General features: G+C 40.8%; 1 protein-coding gene and 1 long non-coding RNA gene across 3 annotated transcripts in view; one reads left to right on the top strand and one right to left on the bottom strand.

Moving 5' to 3' along the window:
* Positions 1-151: 151 nt before the first annotated feature.
* Positions 152-10,921, bottom strand: LOC108245533 (zonadhesin). Of its 2 annotated transcripts, none has more exons than XM_017432537.2 (30): positions 10,878-10,921; positions 10,142-10,302; positions 9,986-10,038; positions 9,778-9,849; positions 9,446-9,675; positions 9,270-9,348; positions 8,487-8,884; positions 7,761-8,322; positions 7,487-7,683; positions 7,019-7,408; positions 6,484-6,770; positions 5,978-6,243; positions 5,847-5,906; positions 5,627-5,764; positions 5,301-5,557; positions 5,135-5,219; positions 4,970-5,029; positions 4,717-4,842; positions 4,378-4,637; positions 4,219-4,303; positions 3,900-4,112; positions 3,674-3,811; positions 3,325-3,581; positions 3,128-3,212; positions 1,722-3,062; positions 1,451-1,653; positions 1,219-1,369; positions 828-1,144; positions 414-543; positions 152-343 (listed from the first exon to the last, which is right to left on the bottom strand). In XM_017432537.2, exons 2-30 carry the CDS (start codon positions 10,216-10,218, stop codon positions 195-197), a joined length of 6,666 nt encoding a protein of 2,221 aa, XP_017288026.1. In that variant the 5' UTR covers positions 10,219-10,302; positions 10,878-10,921; the 3' UTR covers positions 152-194. The 2 variants fall into 2 exon arrangements, with proteins under 2 accessions (XP_017288026.1, XP_024865402.1); XM_025009634.1 differs by having other exon boundaries at positions 828-1,135.
* A 4,363-nt stretch (positions 10,922-15,284) lies between these two features.
* Positions 15,285-19,387, top strand: part of LOC119618041 — a 105,937-nt gene continuing 101,834 nt past the window's right edge. The window contains exons 1-2 of the long non-coding RNA XR_005234562.1: positions 15,285-15,387; positions 16,970-17,195. This is a non-coding gene — a long non-coding RNA (uncharacterized LOC119618041). The remainder of the gene's footprint in view (positions 15,388-16,969; positions 17,196-19,387) is intronic.

Raw genomic sequence — 19,387 nt, 5'->3', positions numbered from 1 at the left:
AGATGCATGAGCTTTTGAAGTCGTCAAACATAGGTTGAAAGAACCCCCCCCCCTCAGTGAGACCTTCAGGTTTTGGTACACAGTTCTAGATTACCTTGTTGCTGCAAAACCATGGCATCTGGTTGAGAAATTCAAATTTAAACACAAGTTGTCAGGAAAAAAAGACCATTTATTGGCAGATATCATTTGTACATTCAGCCAACAACTCTCCAGCTTTCTCCAAACTCTTGAGTGTTCTGGGCCATAGTGCCATCTGATTTTATCTGGTCATTTCCTTTTCGACCATCAAAATTTCCACACAAGCCCTCCACTCTTCTTTTATAGAAGTTTGGTAGAATGATCACTGCAAAAGAAAAAAAGTCATTTAAATCTCTTTTTTTTTTAAAAAAAAATATGGACTAAAGATTCAATACCTGTTTTGCATCGTTTACTAAACTCTACTGTAAGGCCAAAGTCAGTCTTCAGGCTGATGTGGGAAGATTGCTCCTTTATCTTCAGGCCAGGAAGAGGGGAGACTGGAGTTTTAACTTCTTGTCCATTTACCTGAAGGAAGACAAATTACCAATTAAAGTGACCAACTAACACAAACTGGCAAGTGACATTTGACCACAAAGTCTCATGATGCAAGGCTTCATGCACTAGATTTTTGCCAGGATTTTAGTAAAAACAGGCTTTAACTTCAGTGAGCCTCAACAGTTTGCTTAGGAGCACAGACTGGTGTAAATTTTTTAAAGCAAGAAGCCCATCAACAATACTGTGCTTTTAAAGTTGGTAAGCATAGTAACCCCACGCACACTTAAAGCCGTGTTAGAAAGCTCAATACTTACAAACACCTTGCTCTTCTGCTTTAGCTCCACAGTGATATTGTACACTTTGATTTTAAGCTCCTGGGATCTTTTTGGTGCATCCTCCTTGCTTCCATCATCCACATCCCCTTCTTGGCTACTGCCTTCTTCCTCACTGCTATTATCATTTTCCCCATCGTCCTTGCATGTATTGGTGCCCTCTATGTAAATTTCTGGGAGGTTACTTGGCAAGGTTTTGGTCCGAACCAGCACATAGAAGTGTTTACCCTCGAAGTCATGCTTCATTTTATCAAATGTTTTGTACTCTGGGTCACCCTTGATTGTGCACTCTGTGAAACCTGTAAGAAGTTGGAAACTTATTTTTTGTAGGAGGAGGAAAATAAAACAAAAAACTAAACAAAAACAAAAGTACCTGTTGATGTGCAATAATATTGGCCCATCATATTTTGAAGGCAGACATCATCACCACATTCTTCATCATGACAGTCAAGTTTTCCCTTGCCATCATCTTCATCACATTCACATTTTTGAATACAGTGACTGGTGTACCACACTTCATTGAACTACAAGGGGGAAAACCCCACAAACAAAATGAGCTTTCATCTTCTTAAAAAAGAAAGTTACATAATTTTTAAAGTACTCACACGATAGACCGTGCCATTGGTCACACACCCACACTCTTGTAGAGGCACACAGACCCTTCTTTTCTGTACAAAGCCATCATCACATACACAACCTGCCACACAGTTTTTGATACTGCACTGTGGTGGGCCATCCAGGTGTCTACAGGTAGGGCTGCATGCAGGGATGCAGGTGGTGTAATGACTATTTTCTGCACAAGAAGGTGCTGGAAAACAAAACATGAAGTGACCATCAATAGCACAGTGTACTTTAATTTAAAAACCACCAACTTACTTTGAACATGTGTTACTGGTTGAAGAGTCTCGTTGGCCGGTCGGCCTGTGGTCGTCGGGGGCTGCGGCACAGTCTCGTTGGCCGGTCGGCCTGTGGTCGTCGGGGGCTGCGGCACAGTCTCGTTGGCCGGTCGGCCTGTGGTCGTCGGGGGCTGCGGCACAGTCTCGTTGGCCGGTCGGCCTGTGGTCGTCGGGGGCTGCGGCACAGTCTCGTTGGCCGGTCGGCCTGTGGTCGTCGGGGGCTGCGGCACAGTCTCGTTGGCCGGTCGGCCTGTGGTCGTCGGGGGCTGCGGCACAGTCTCGTTGGCCGGTCGGCCTGTGGTCGTCGGGGGCTGCGGCACAGTCTCGTTGGCCGGTCGGCCTGTGGTCGTCGGGGGCTGCGGCACAGTCTCGTTGGCCGGTCGGCCTGTGGTCGTCGGGGGCTGCGGCACAGTCTCGTTGGCCGGTCGGCCTGTGGTCGTCGGGGGCTGCGGCACAGTCTCGTTGGCCGGTCGGCCTGTGGTCGTCGGGGGCTGCGGCACAGTCTCGTTGGCCGGTCGGCCTGTGGTCGTCGGGGGCTGCGGCACAGTCTCGTTGGCCGGTCGGCCTGTGGTCGTCGGGGGCTGCGGCACAGTCTCGTTGGCCGGTCGGCCTGTGGTCGTCGGGGGCTGCGGCACAGTCTCGTTGGCCGGTCGGCCTGTGGTCGTCGGGGGCTGCGGCACAGTCTCGTTGGCCGGTCGGCCTGTGGTCGTCGGGGGCTGCGGCACAGTCTCGTTGGCCGGTCGGCCTGTGGTCGTCGGGGGCTGCGGCACAGTCTCGTTGGCCGGTCGGCCTGTGGTCGTCGGGGGCTGCGGCACAGTCTCGTTGGCCGGTCGGCCTGTGGTCGTCGGGGGCTGCGGCACAGTCTCGTTGGCCGGTCGGCCTGTGGTCGTCGGGGGCTGCGGCACAGTCTCGTTGGCCGGTCGGCCTGTGGTCGTCGGGGGCTGCGGCACAGTCTCGTTGGCCGGTCGGCCTGTGGTCGTCGGGGGCTGCGGCACAGTCTCGTTGGCCGGTCGGCCTGTGGTCGTCGGGGGCTGCGGCACAGTCTCGTTGGCCGGTCGGCCTGTGGTCGTCGGGGGCTGCGGCACAGTCTCGTTGGCCGGTCGGCCTGTGGTCGTCGGGGGCTGCGGCACAGTCTCGTTGGCCGGTCGGCCTGTGGTCGTCGGGGGCTGCGGCACAGTCTCGTTGGCCGGTCGGCCTGTGGTCGTCGGGGGCTGCGGCACAGTCTCGTTGGCCGGTCGGCCTGTGGTCGTCGGGGGCTGCGGCACAGTCTCGTTGGCCGGTCGGCCTGTGGTCGTCGGGGGCTGCGGCAGTTTGACAAGGTCTGCAACAACATTTGGAGTTAATGGTTTTTCAAATTTTGTTTATTCAAGAATTTTAGAGACTTACCTTCGCAGATGCCTTGTTCTAGTGAAATGTCATCTATAGCCACATCAGATTCGTAGTTGGATCCTCTTCGACCTTCAATAATGATCTGTTATTAGAAGGCAAGTGTTAGTCACATTAAATTATGTTCTTCAAGATCCACAGACTCTACAATTTGCATTGTTCTTAAAGTTGAAGTTTAGAGGTTTAACTCATCTCACCTGGAATTCCCCAGCTGTTACGAGGTCCACTTGTGCAAGGTGCCACACATTTCCTTGATCATTTCTTTTCTGCCATACTGCATCAACGTTTTGGTCTTGAAGCAGGTATACATTAATACCCATGGTGTCAGCAGAGCCATACATATGATACCAAAACTGCAGACATTGTGAACCAGGATCAAGACACACAGGGCTGATGAGACGAGCTGTATCACCATGTGTTGCTTTGTTGGCTTTGATGTAAAGGTAGTGGCCTCCTGAATAAATAAAATTCATTTGATTTTGTGAAACCAAGTATCAGTATCATGTATGACATTAACATGATTATCATGTTTCGCACAGCATCTACCTCCAGTTGTGTGATCAGAAGAAGGACCTGTGGCATTTGTTGGAGTGGAGCCACTATGCCTTTCCCAGTCAAACACATCAGTAAGTAGTTGACTCCACAGACACAAATCTTGTTCAAAGTCACAGTCAAACTGGCATACTGAGAGGGAAAGTAAAGTCAGGTCTGACATTAATCTGTATGGAGATTTTTTTTTGGTAGTGATGCGATCTTTAGCAATAGTTTATACCTGGGTGTAGAGTTTGTCCTGGAGCTGTAGTTGTCTCATTCACCACGGGGGGCCGTGGCGCTGCGGTGGTCGACGTCTCATTCACCACGGGGGGCCGTGGCGCTGCGGTGGTCGACGTCTCATTCACCACGGGGGGCCGTGGCGCTGCGGTGGTCGACGTCTCATTCACCACGGGGGGCCGTGGCGCTGCGGTGGTCGACATCTCATTGACACCTGGGAGCACAGTTTCATTTAGACTAGGGTTCAGATCCAAATAAGGTTATTCCACCAATTGCCACCCACCCAAGTCAAGTTAATTTTACAGTTTTTAATTCTTTACCTGAGCAGTGTCCAGGTTGGAGTTTTATTTCATCTACAGCCACATCTGATTGGTTATTAGAACCTCTGCACCCCTCAATGATGATCTAAATAATGTTAGAGTTCATAAGTTAACAGAAATATTTAAGCTTTTTACTGCATCCCCCCCTGAATCAGTCACCTTAAAAAGTTGAGTTGCATTGAAGTCCACTTGAGCCAAGTGCCATGCATTGCCCTGGTCGTTTTCCCTCTGCCAAACTGAACTAGCCAAATTGTTCTGTAGCAGGTAGATTTGAAGTCTCATTGTATCTGCTGAGCCATACATATGGTACCAGAACTGCAGACACTGAGGGCCAGTGTCAGAACACTCTGAACTGATAAGACGAGCTGTGTCACCATATGTTACTTTACTGGCCTCAATGTAAAGATAACTTCCTCCTCCTAGGGGTTGAAGAGATTGGTCAAGTCTTTTAAATGTCTCCAGGGGGTGGGTAAAAAAAAAAACAAAACACTACATTACCACCACTGAAGGGGCCAGTCATCTGGGTAGGGGTTGACCCATTGTTTATCATCCAGTCAAATGAGTCAGTGATCATCTGATTCCAGGTGCACAAGTTGCCATCAAAGCTACAGTCAAGATTACAAACTGAAAAAACAAAGATTATTAATTTTGTATAATATAAACCTTAAGTCACCAGAAACTATTAGGCCTTATTTGACATGTATGGCATAAATACATGTCAAGTAATAAATCCATCTTCCTGTGTACTGACTCTGATGTGGGATTACTGTTGTTGTGAAAGGAAGTGCAGTTCCAGCCTCATTGGCAAGATCTATAAGAGTTACAGAATCACCAGTCTGTCAGATAATACTAGAGTGAATGTTTAGTATAGACAGTTTTACATTGCCTTTAAAAAAAAAATAAAGGGAATACTCACCTGAGCATGAGCCAAAACTGATAGCAACGTCATCAAGGGCCACATCGGATTGTGATGTAGAACCTCGTATTCCCTCCAGTATAATCTGGAGAAGACCAATGTTTAGATTATTGCAAGGATAAGCTTTAGCCGGGCACAAAATTTTAGATTTACATGCCTATCTTACTTGGAAAGGATTAGAGATGTTAAGATCAACATTTCCCCGGTGCCATTCTGGACCTTGGTCGTTCCTCATAGACCAAAGTTTTGTTGCAGTGTGATTTTGTAGTATGTAGATGTTGAGAGCCATGCTTCTAGCAGACCCATACATATAGTACCAAAAGTGCAAACAGAGCGGGCCAACATAATGACACACTGAACTCAACATGCGAGCTGAGTCACCATGGGATACACCATCTCCCTCAAGGTACAAGTAGAAACCAGCTAGAGTAATGAAACAGTATTGGTAGGTTTAATCTTACACATTTAATAACATTTTTCACCCCCACACACCTCCAGTGGTGTGATCATAGTTTGGTCCAGTTAGATTTGACGGTGTGGGCCCAGAATGTCTGGTCCAATCAAAAGTGTCCTGAACAAGCTGCTCCCATCCACAAATATTTGTGTCAAAGTTACAGGTGAGGGGACATACTGTTTGGGAGGGGAAAAAAAAAAAAAAAAAAATTAACCCATTTATTAGTAGAAGAGTGTTAACAGGTTAAGTTCTCCTTACATGGCTGATATGGAGTGGTAGGAAGTTTAGTTGTTGGAGCCGTTGTGGTTAGGGAGTCCTCTGGATTTAAAGAGAACTTGTTAGACTTTCACATCAAGTACTGATAGATGCAAGTTTCTGGCTGAACTCACCACAAGCTGTGCCAATCCACCAATTAGAAAGTTCCACTCCTTCAATCTGGCATGCAGCTGCATAAGATTTTAGGGATTCACATAGTATTATTCTGTCACCACTTGTGTCACAGTAGTCATATACACAGCTTCCAAAGTAGATGCTTGGGTGAATATATTCATGGCATGCCTCAAAGGCACTTAGAAATAGTATTGAACAGTCATCGTTTGCCTCATGCAGCTCTTCACCAACACAGTGTTTGGGATTGTTTGGTTGAGCAACACACCTGAAACAGAAGTAAATATTAGAAACCAAGTAATTTTTACTGTTTTTAGTCAAGTCATTTGAGATATCCATCTACACAGTTTAGGCCTACAGTGACCTTAACACTCGACTTATGGAACCATTTATTACAACTGAACAGCAGCACACCCTTTTGGAAAAAAGTGAGAAAACTACAGTAGTTAAAACTACAGACCAGCTTGAAAGTTGTGCTTTTACAAAGTTGCAGGTTAAAGTGACTCACTCCACACTGTTCTCTCTCCAACTGTCAGCAAATTCAAATGATTCATCAGCAATTTGTCCTCCTGGCATTATAAAGTCATCGTACTGGTAGTCAGAGTAGGTGCCACACAGCCCACAAAGCTCATATTTATAGCACTCATCCACTTGCAGGAACAGTCTGCTGTGCCCATCCATTATTATTTTTAAGCCAAAAGTAGCCTCCAAAATAATAGAGTTTGTTTTGTAGACCAACACTGAGCCATATGTACCGGTGGTTGAATAGGGGAGTGTGACATAACCTTCATGCACCTAGAAGAGGGGAAAAAAATAAAACTGGTTTAATGTTTTGAATGAGCCATTTTAATAGCATTTATTAGCCACTGAGGCAAGTTTGATTAAGCTTTGTAGCAAAGGTGACCATTATAACTGACCCTGGGACAAAATTATGCTTAACTTGCAAATGCATTAGTCTTTAAATTTACACAACCTAGAAGCAATCCTTTCAAACTTTACAAATCAACTTTGTGCTTTTAAGCAAATTGCTGTTATGAACTTACATGGACTTCTCCACTCTGATTCAGGGTGAGATACAGATTGTCCACCTGTAGAGAGACTGCCTCAAGCTTGGACCGGGTGAAGTTTTGAGTGTCAGGATGCATGTTGAGTCCAATTACAGTGAACCTTACTAAGCTTTGTCCACCACATGTTGTAGCCAGCATATAACTGCAACCTCCTTGAAACTCATAAGCCGACTTGTCAAAAGTCACGTAATGTGGGTCACCATACACATTGCAAGTGGCAGGTTTGAAAGCAAAGCAGCCTTTGATGCCATCCTTTTCTTTACAAACCTCATAATTTCTACAATGCATAGCAGTGCATTGCATGGCATTGTTACCCATGCATTGGCACTGTTGCACACAATTTCCCTCCACAAGTATTTCGCCTTTCTGTGGAGATGAGTGGGAAAACAATTGGTGTCAAGTATAATACAGAATTGAAGCGTTTTACACAGCCACCTTACTTACCTCATAGTGTTTCCCATTATACCAGCATCCACAGTGGTCTGCTGGGACACACCTGCCTCCACTGAGCTTGAAGCCAGAGTTGCACTCACATTTTTCAACACAGCTTCCACAGGAGCTAGTTAAATCTAGATTAGTGCACACTTCAGGACAGCCAACAGCACATGAGTTATAATGGCTGTTCTCACTGCATTCAAGGGCTGAAAGGCAAAATGACATCTTGGGAGGTTGCAGCAATAGACTTAAACATTTCCAAAAATTACACACCACAACTTACAGCAGAATGTTGAGTTCCTCCATAAGGATACAGTAGCACCAGCCTCTTGGCAGAGATCTGCATAGCTTTGTAAGGCTTGACATAGTATCATTTGATCTCCATGTGCAGAACACATACCAAAGACACAAGCTCTGAAGTAGCTCTCAGCCCCAAGAGCCAGTAGACAATCAGCAAAGGGTCCAGTGCCAGAATATAGGAGTCCACAGTACAACTCACTACCATAAATTGCCTCTTCCAACAAATCACACTGTTGAGGCTCTAGAATAGTTTCACAGGAGGCCTCTTCTTTAGTCTGCCAGCTTTCAGCAAAAGCAGAGGGATTTTCTGCATTTGTGCCATCAGACTTGCGGAAGTCATCTCCACGTAGGAAATTAAAGTTGCCACACAAGCCACAGATTTTATCAGAGTAGTCAAATGGCACAGTGATGTGGACATTTCCAGCACGATCAAGGGAAACTGACAACCCAAAACTTGTTGCCAGTACTACAGCAGCAGGATTACCCTTTATTTGGATTGCACCATTACCATAGATGAGTGGAAGCTGCCTTGAGACACCATTAACCTAGAAGAAAATGTGTTGTAGTTATCAGCACTGTTCTCCAAATATGACCAGCCTTTTTAATATAGTTCTCATTTAAGCACTTAAGGGGAAGAAAATAAAACCCCACATGACTATATACTGGAAGTAGTCAGTTGATTAAAGTCTTTGTAAGTTAGATGACTCACCACAACCCAGTGTGCTTGACTTCTCAGCAAGGACACCTTAATATCTTTAAGGTCCACAGTGATCTGTTGAACTGTTGGCAGAGATGCGTTGTTGTTCTGCACATTTACCACCTTCACATTGAACCTGGGTAAGACTTCAGTGGGTGAGCAAGTCTTGGCCAGCACATAAGTGCAGGGTGACAAAAAGCGGAACACTACCCCATCAAAAGTGGTGTACTGTGAGTGACCATGAATAGTGCAAATCCCTGAGGTTGAAGTCACACCAAACTTTTTTCTTTGTGGACCACAATGTTGATTTTGAGGGCACTGGGAGGGGAAACAGTAGAGCTGGCCAGCAGAACAGAGGCAACGTGTTGAGTCATCCGTCCACAACTCTGTGTTGGAGTTGCACTGGTTTCCTGTGAAGAAAGGGATCAAATTTTACTTTGCCAAGTTAACTGAAGCATTAAAATCATTGTCAACTGACCCTTTTGAGCTACCATAATTTTAAGATTTTTGATCAAGTACCTCCAATTGTAATTTTAGATTAATTTACAATTACACCAACAAGCTCAATTCTTAACATATTAAGGTAGTAAAAATCTGTCATGAAAATAGTGCCCATCTCTTGTTTTTATTTGCCATAATTTACTGAATAAAAAAAAAGTACACTTCAAAACTTCAGAGAGCTTGATAACTCAAGTTGTGTTTATTTCAGCACTTTGCCATGTGTATGAGAATATTTTTATATATATATATATATATATATATATATATATATATATATAAAAAATGAGTTCTTACCACAGGACCCTGTTTTTACACCAATCTGTTTCAGTGTTTTTTGGTCTACGGACACTGGTTGAACAGCTTCAAATACAATCTAAAAAAACCAAAAAACCTTAAGTTAAGCAAATACATTTTCTGCATTTTAATTTCAAAAATTTAGTGCAAGTTAATTTTCATGTGTGCTACATCACCTGACTGCCTGGTTCACTGATATTCAGGGGTACAGTCACTTGTCTCCATGCTTTTCTGGGAAGGGCAGGAGAGGTCCAGATTTTGGCCAGACTAGTGCTGGTTTTCAGCATGACATTGAGCTCTGAACCATTAGATGCAGCTGGTGCCAGATACCAGAACTCTAAACAGGCTTCACCATAGAACTGCAGTGGATGGCTCACCAAAACATTCAGTACAACATCCTCTGGAGCTGAAAGGTATAGAAAGTTTAACATTACCACAGAAAATGATTGCTCTCCATTCTAGTTTGACAAACTGATTTTATAGACTACTGTAACATTGCTTTCCATACCCATTTTTTGTCTCCTTGCCCAGTCACAAGTCAAATTCACATGTTTGTTAGAGAAGCACTCTGCAACATATTCTACAGGGCAAGAAAAAAATAAAATAAAAAAGACAGTTACATTTTAAAAGACCTCAAAGCAGCAGCAGCATAGGACGACATCCAACATCAGCACTTAATGCAAGCAACTCCTGGAATATTGCACATCTTACAGTACCTGTAGTAGCACTCCATTTTGGCAAAGTGACTGACAACAAGTCTTTATCAGCTCTGAAATAAAACAACTTGGGTTTTACAATGATGACCTTTAAATTTTGTGTAATCCGATTAAAATTAGCAAACCTAAACACTATGGAACTTCCTTGAAACCCACCTGCACTCAGTTGCTGAGAGAGCCCAAAAGACCAAAGCCACTCTGATCAACATTTTTGCATAAATGTCTCCCTTCATGCCTGATCCTTCAGTTGCAGCTTTTCAGCCGCTTTGACGCGCTGATAAGTTGACGATTAATAAGTAGCTGTTGAAGAGCCTTTTCTGTGGAAATAGTCGGCACAAGTTGACAGTACAGAATTATACATCCTTCAGTGCTGCTCTGAGAACAGGGCAGGTGGATTTAGACATTTACTCCCCCACAGCCAGGTAACCTCAGTAGGAGGGGAAAGGGGACTAAAAGACACACAAAGGGCTGGACTTGGCATGAAAATGCTCTTAGGGTCAGGAAACACTGGAGCAGTTTCAGTAAATAATGACTGATGAGATCAGGGTTTAGGACTGCGAGATCATAAAAAGCATTGAACCAAGGTAAACTCAAAACCAGCATAAAATTAGGTAGTTGCTGAGAATACTACCCCTTTTCTTCATGTTATAAAAGAATTGACTTGTCAAAGGTTAAATTTTAAAATCAGTAATAAGTTGACCACAAAAATAAAAGTTCTATAAATAAATAAAACAATTAAAAGACTTATTCCATGTTTAACTAATATATTATCCAAACAATATCTCATAACAAGAAAACAAAAGTACCCTTCATATCAATGAAAGACATTAACTGCTTGCGTATTTAATACATTTCTTTTTTTTCAAGTGGGAAAAGGAGTTTTACAACTTACCCCTACTGAGACAGATGTCTGCTCTGTAGGAACTGATTTCCCTGCTTTGCACACCTGAAATAAATAGAAATCTCATCATCAGATTTGTGTTGAGCCTTTATTTAAATCAGGTGTTTCAAATCATCAAAACATGCTGGGCAAGCAATCCCCTACTCAGGCTGAAAAAAAAAAAGTCTTCTCCAAAGTAACGTGAGCCTAATTTTTTTGTAAGCAAATAAACTACAGAAGCAAATATCTTGGCAAGAAATTATCTTTGCTTAAGGAAATTTATTTTGGTGTTTAAAAAGAAATAATTTCTATGATGTGTTTCAGTGTTCCCAGTCAAAAGAAACTTTTACATGACGTAAAATGATAGATAATATTTTTTCTAGTAGATACTAAACCCTTGAGGGCACCATTTGTTGCAAGATAAGCTGGAAAACAAGCCATTAGTCTCACCTTGTGCAATCCTCATTTTTCAACAGATATGCAAAGCATGTGTACCTTGTGATATATTGGAAAAAAGGAGCAGCTTAGGTAGTGTGTGCTAGAGTTGATTCAGCATATGTCTGTCAGTGGGCCCTCCAGTGTCGGAACAAGGGCTGCCAAAGTGATAAGAAAGATGTATTGTTGAGCACCGCTGTCTGAGGCATTTATTGTGACATTCTTGGAGCCCTGATGGCATGTGTCAATATAGGGGTGGCCCAAAACAAATATTAAAACCTTTTAAAATTTTCCAGCTTAAACAAAGGTCTTTGTTGAGAATCTGAAATCAACAAAAAACAGACTATACCACATATAAACCATCTGAACATCTTCAGTATTTTATTTTTGTGCTTGTTGGCAAAGATAAGGACAATTATCTTAACTAAAGAGATAATCTAAGGCTATCTTAAAGACAGATAAATGCATATAAAGTGAACACTATAAGGCTAATGCCACACTTTGAAATTTTAGATCTAAAATTTGCAGCAAAATTAAATGACTTCTTTTATGTTTGCCTAATTTCCATCTTTGTTCCAGGTTTTAAAACATTGTGCTTTGCTGTTGTTGAGTTATGTTGCTGTCAGACAAACAGCACATAAAACCTATGAGCTTTAGAAGAACAAAACAGGTACTGTCCCAGTGTATCTCAAGGGTTTATGTTGCATATATTTTTTCATTTTATTTCACAGGACAGCATGATGTATTCTGACCTAGAAAGTCTGTGCAGAGGGGAACTTTAAGTGGTTTCAAGAGACTTTAAGATGAAATGATTTAAATTTCTCTGGAGAATTTTGTGATACATCTTTACTTTTAAGGATCAATCCATACAACTATACACAAAATGATTAAACTGACCTGCTTCAGTTCTTGTTTTGTTGCTCTCCCTTATTTTGACTCTGCATTTAGTCGGCATGCTTTAATGTAAAATGTACAAATATTCAAAAGGGTGACAGATATCCAAAGGCTTTTTTTTATGCTACTAAAGGGAGTTGTCAGTTTCTCTGTCTGTCTGATGTGAGCTTATCTCAAAGCATTGAGGTTGCATGTTTCAGCTGATTGTTATTCAAGACAAGTCATCAGTGTGGAAACAGTTCCGTCCAACCCAGAGGAACCAAACATAATAATAAACTGCTTGGTTACCTTATCAATATTACCATGTAATCATGCTGGGTGTTGAAATGTGAAACTAAGAGCACACTGCTTAGCCACATACATATAAAGCCATAAAGCTGTGCCCGTTCTCTTCCTCTCTGTGCACAAACTTCATTAATTATAAACTTTGAAGCAGGAGGCAGAGCAACAAGGGTCCGTGAACATGTACAAAATAATATACTTTGGAACTTTCCGAAGGTCACTTTGTGCAGATGCCCACATCCTAGACAAGCTATTAATAAACCAATGGTTACTATTTTTATGCCTTTGCTTGGGTCATGTTGTATAAAAATAGAACACCACATTAAGCTAAAGCAAAACAGAGGAAATGACTTTTAACAGAACACAGTGTAATCTCCAACTCAGTGTTCTGTTTAAGAGGGCAAGTGTTTCATTAATGGATGTTTGTTAAAAGTGTTGACTAAGCAGGTCTCAAGAGATGGATTTCAGTGAGCGAAAAAACACAAATGTACAATCTCTATCTTACAGGTTTAATTCCAGTTGTACATCCTTAAGATAATCCTATTAAAAAGAACTGTTTTGCCAATTGCTTTAAATAGAAAGTCTGAGCACCCTGAGGTCGATGGGTCAGAGTGACTTACAGCAGTGAAGAAAGAATGATCCATCAACAGAAAAGCTCAAACTTTCCACTTCTTGCAGACTTTCTGTGTGAAGAGCTCCGTCAATCTCTCTGTTTTACTCAACTATTGCAGCATCCCCCCCACAGAGCTGGACTGTGAGATTTGCTTAGTGGCATATGAAGTAGTTTTCCACTTCTGTGGGTTTTGATTGTAGTGGCCCCGAGCTTGCAGCGGATCTCTCAGAGAGCCTAACCAGAACAGCTGATAGTGAAGTCTAAGATAGAGGAGTCTATCAAAAATGCTGGAGAGGTGGCTGAAGTGGAAAAAGACTTGAAAATGTTTTGTTTTGAAGCACCAGTTACTCCAGCAGCTGGTAAAATAATGTAAAAACCCAAAAAACCTTACAACCTTGCGACCTTATAATACTGTGCAAATGTCTTAAGTCATCTCTTGTTATTGTCAGCCACCGAAAACTGAAGGCAGGTGATAATATTTTGCACACGTATAAGTGTGTTTGTGTGTATCTCACAAACCACTGAACAGATTTTAAAGATTTTTTTTATGTCAGTTGGTTATGTCATGTGGAGGAAATTTATTACGTTATTATCAATAAACCTCAGAGAAATGATCAGGAGTGTATGAATGCCTTTTAACTGATTTATTTTAGCCGTACAGTACAGGGAGTGAGACACACAGACCACCTTAGTAATCTATGGATGTAGCTCCAAAAGCATTTCCCGTCAGATGTCGTACTTATAGAGGTATGGTTTGTAGTGGTCATACAACGCAATCTTGCGAAACAAGAATGATGTATCTACAAAATTAGTTGTACAAAACCTGGTTGTTACTCCTTGGTTCAGAGCCTCAGAGCTTGCACGGAAAGAGAAAAACAACTCTATATATGGTCTTACATACATCAAGTTACATAGGTTTCATACACATACACAACAGGTGTACAAAAATAGTTTTTTTTGCAAGAACAGGTTTCTTACACCAGAACATGTTTTTTTTCCAGGTATACAGCAAATGAAAAGAACAAATAGTAATACATTAAACAGGTTTTAATTCACAGTCAGCCATCTTGAATTGGGTTAGCTCCAAAAGTTAATCAGTTGTACATGTCAATCCAATTATTACTTGCTGAAAGTTTCATTAAAATCCATCCAGGGGTTTATGAAACATTTTGGAACAGACAGACACATAGACACAGGAAAAAAAAACAACACATTGTTGTCGGCCTTTGCATTTTGTTGGTGGGCGATAATTAGAAAAGTTTTCATCTTTGAAGCATGTGTGGACATTATGGCTTTTTGTAACTTTGCTTATAAATTATTTCCTTATCCTTTATAGTATATAATTTGCATACCTCAAAAGGACAAAAAAAAAGTTCAAGTGTTAGCGAACACTGCTGATAATTATAATGCAAAGTCACATCAGTACATGAATTTTAAGAACCTCTGCACAGTTTAAGTGGATCTATCATTTTAAATCCCATAAGTCTTTAGGTGGTATTTTTATGGGAACTGCCTTTTATTATCTGCCAGGAAATGACCTATATTCAATTTTCAATGAGGTTTTTAGAATAAAGAGCGACGGGTGAATGAAAGCAGCAGAAGGTCCTTCTCTGGAATGTAAAGTAGAGAGGATGAAGTTATAGTAGGTTAAAGCAATCTCTTCATTCTTCCAAAAAATAGTCTATCAAAACAAATTAGACTTTAATATGCAGCAGCTCTTTAATATTCATTGAATCATTTGACTTGCCAAGGCTTTTCTTAATTTCACAGGGACGAGTCAAACTTGTTAGCGTTTCGCCCCCGTGCCTCAGAAGTGAACAGATGTTTGTGAAGCAATAAAGCAACAAATAACCTCACTCTCGTTCTAATTATAAATCTAGCGAGCACAAGAAATATAACATTTTTGCTTTAACACCGTGCATCACCTTTTCTGGTTTTGTTTTCCTCCCACTTTTTTCTTGAGACAAGGTCATGAGTCATTGTTCTAGTCCTTTTGTTTCCTTTCCTCTGTCACGCTCTGATGAGAGTTTCTGTTCAATCTTGCAGGTGTGTGTGTGTTTTTTTGAACTTCTTTTGCCCTGTGGCACTTCTTTTCACAAACAGAGGCTGACTTCTCCTTGTGCTGCGTGGTTACTAAGCAGGTTGCCTAATGAATACAGGTGCGGTGGTTCTGCTCTGCCTATCAGGGAGACATGATCAATACTGTAGGCAAGCTGTGTTTAATTGTCTTCTGTCAACACCCTGTGAGACAGAGGGGAGACAAACACTCCCAACCCACCACATCTCCTCCCAACTAAGGTATTTCATTCTGTTTTTTGAATTTTTCCTTTTTTTAATTTACTGGAATTTTACCCTCTGATGACAAAAGCGACAAAACACAATATTTCCCAAATTCAGAACAAGTTCACAAATCAAATTAAAGGCCTAGTATTCATTGAAAGAATTACCTTTCAGGATTTTTAATTCAAAAAGTTCATCACTTCTTGGAAGATGTGTTAATGCTCAGAGTATGCGTTAAAGATGACTCTCGGCTACTACCACATAAACTCTACCTCCGTGTTTGTAATTTTGAGCAAGTTTTAGCCATTTTTGTGTTGACAACAGTAGATTATTTGTAGCAGCCATCTTGAATTGCGTTAACTCCTAATGTCACTCAGTTGTACATATACATACATTTATTACTTTCTAAAAGTTCCATTGAAATCTGTCCAACAATTCATGACATAATTTGCTAACAAACAGTGTTGATGTAACATTTAATACCAAAGTTTTAAGCAAAGATGTTGCGTAATGGACAGGGCTTCGATCAACTCTTACCAACTACCACACCAATTTACCTCAATATCTGTACATTAGATGTAGCTTGACTCAAAGAACCTGATTTTGTTGTACGTGTTCACCTAATGATAGTTTTCTTGGAGTTTCATTCAAATTCATGAGATAGTTTGCTAAAGGTACATACAAACCTTTACACAGACATAAGCTAAAACGTGTCTGTCTTCATCAATGATGGCAGGCGATAATAATTTTAAAAAGTGAAGATTAGAAACTTTTTCAACCCAATATTACATTTTTCTCAATGTTGTTTTTGTTTTAGGCATTTTTACATCTCTAGAACTTTTCCTTACATTTGACTTTGAATAAGGAAAATGACTTTTTGTCATCTGAACTCCGCCATTTTGTTTTTTTTTTGCTGCTTTTAAAATGCTTTACCCATTGTTTTTCCGCAAATTTCATTGGGTCACTTACAGTTTAGTGGAGCAAAACATTTGTGTCATTCAACAATCTCACCAGAAGGTGGCAGTTTATCTCCTTCCAAAATCTACTTGAAAGCCAAGAACTGCCGAGTTGTTCCTGAACGTTTTGCCCATCAGTTAAGAGTATGAAAAATTTAATGGTTTAATGGTGTATGAAGTTAAATATTTTTTGTATGTCTAAGGAAAATATTCTCAAATACATCTATATACATTGAAGACATGTTGGATTTCAATGTTATTTGAACATAAATTTAAATTGATTTAACTTTGCTGTGGTAGTTTCACATCTATTGAACACAACCTTGACCTTGAAACAGATAAAGAGAATATAAATTAAATATGATAACAATTGATATTCCGATCCCGTCTGTTAAAGCAAGGTAATTTTAATTTGGAAAGGCTGATAAGGATTTTTTTCTTTCTATTTTTATCAAGATTTAGTGACTGTATCACCATTAAACCCTGTGCCCAGCTACAGCGCTGCAGCAGACAGTGGCCCAGTGTCCTATCTCCCCTCAATTAACTTCAAACTGCTCTCTATTACACGCTACAATGAAACACGCAATTTCATTACCTCACACGGGCCCATCAGTGCCACTAATTGTTTTTCTTTTCATTTTCAGTATCCCTCTATTTCTTGGGTGAAGGGTGTGAAGACATCCCAACGTTTAGAATCACTGAAAGAACCAAGAAGTTTATAAAAAATAAAGAGGGAAAGAAGAGGAGATGTCTGCTGTATTTGCTGTTTATTAGACCGGAGGTGAACAGACATCCGGAGTTCGTATATATAACCTTCAAAGGCCAGGAACCTGAAGCACTCAGAGACACTTGATTCACAATCAGCAAAAGGTCAGCACGCACACACACACACCCACACGCACGCACACACATGCTCACACACAAGGAGAGACGCTATCTGTTGAGCTAACTAACCAGAGTCTGGGTTGCCCCACTTTCTGCCCTTGAAAAATAAGTTTGAACACCTCAGCTGTGCTTTGCCTAAAATTAGAAGAACTTCTGCTGAACTTCAAGCAATCTCAGAGGTAAGTCTGTGAGAAAAAAAAACACATTTCCTCTGACAAAAATGTTTTGGATTTTATGTACAGATCTTGGGCTGAAAAAAAAAACTGCAGAAAAATATCCTTTTTTTTCTAGAAAGTACATTTGTAGATAAAAAGTTGGATAAAAAATATTGTGTGTTTAGGTTCTGTTTAAGGGTGCTGATACTGTTTTAGAAACAAATACAAGTATTTAATTTATTTATTTCCAATAATTTATATGCCAGAAAACGACTATGAATGCATTTTTTTTACTATTATTTAATTGATTTTAATGTCTGGAATCATGTTTTTTTGGGGGGAGGAGTTTGGAGGATGGGCGACTGTTACCATGAAAAAAACAAATGATGCCTACAACTGTAAATTATGTTGATGAGAACTGTAAGAATACATGAAAAACAATAAAAATCAAACCTATCATCTGTCATCCAAGTTGGTTCATACTCAGATATTGTAAACATTTGCATCGTTTTCTTTTGGTTTATCAGCTCGGACGACGCCTCTCAAGAGTCATTTGATCATTATATATTAAAAATGATTAATTAGAGCAACTTCAAGTGCTTGACGTTGCTTTTTACATCTCCCTTGGTGCACCCTTTAAAGATGTGAGAATGGGGAAGCGTCACTGATAAAAGCTGTATGACATAAGCAACTGTGAGTCGAGAGACAAAACGACGAGGACGACGAGAGGCAGGAGGTCTCAGCTGCCACTTAACTAATCAGAGGAAAGACGTCTCCTATTTAATAATGTACTACGTCTGACTGATGTCACACACACTGGTTTCACTGCAGTGCTAAAACACGCTGCAATGATAATGACTCACTCTGCCTCAACTTGTTTTAAACCTCAGCAGAGCTGTTTTTCTAAAGGTCATAAAATATAAAGTAGCTTAGAATATTAATTTAAGGATGTAATGACAAATTTTATTTAGGCATGCTACAATTATCATAGGCTCGTTTTATTGCTCATCACCAAACGCAAAGGAGGCACTAAAATCTTTCTGCCTGTGTGGGTGTGTGTTCCGTTAGCAAAATATCTCATGAATCACTGAACAGACTTTGATGAAACTTTCAGAAATCAGTCACTGGGTTGACATCTGCAACTGATTAACTTTTCCAGTTAACCCAATTCAAGATGGTTGCCACAGTAAAGCAATCTCAGCAAACACAAAAATGGCTATAACTTAGTTAGTTTTACAGATAAAATGTGGCATGTTGGTAATTGAAACTGATCCCCTATTTATACTTTAAGCAACTCTGTTTCTTAGTAAGCAAAAAAAAAATTATTAAAAAAAAAATAAAACATCTGTAACTGATAAACTTTTAGAGTCGACCTAAATGAAGATGGCTGACATAGTCATCTAAAAAAGCACAAAAATGGCTAAACCTTAGTGAATTTTACAGATACTGAGCTAAAATGCACAACACATACTGTACTTCAAGTGCTAACAGATAATGAGATAACTTAAACTTTTTTTTGTTTTTCAGAGCATTTTAACAATACAGAGTGACTTCTTTTCATCAGCTAAAGCTGCGTTCTCATGATCAGCAGTTTTCAAAAAGTTTGAGCAGAAAGCTTCACTTTCATAACATTATATGTCCTTTGACAACCCCCCTGTATTTTCCCATATATAAACTAAATAGAATCGAATGCATCCAATTGAATGTGCCCCAATGACTGATAGGTTTGGCAGGGTCTCCGGTCTCAAACTGAAATCGTTTTGGTTGTGCTCTCCAAGATTTGATTCGCTCACCCAACCAGCCGAGACCAGCTTGTGATGAGGTGCTGGTCTCCAGCAGGGCTATAGAAATCACATCCATACTGTTTCACCTTAGCTGAGGCACACAGAGAAATGAAAAAAAAGGAACAAATGCATAACAAGCAGAGAAACACACAAACTGTTAGGAAAAAGAGAGAGATAAAGATAATGGGGGAGAAGTCTTGGATCTTGAAGCAGGAAGGATGCTTGCTCTAAATCCTGT

Source organism: Kryptolebias marmoratus, linkage group LG20 (genome assembly GCF_001649575.2).
Source record: "Kryptolebias marmoratus isolate JLee-2015 linkage group LG20, ASM164957v2, whole genome shotgun sequence".
NCBI classification, from domain to species: Eukaryota; Metazoa; Chordata; class Actinopteri; order Cyprinodontiformes; family Rivulidae; genus Kryptolebias; species Kryptolebias marmoratus.
This window is presented reverse-complemented; position numbering and strand designations above follow the sequence as displayed.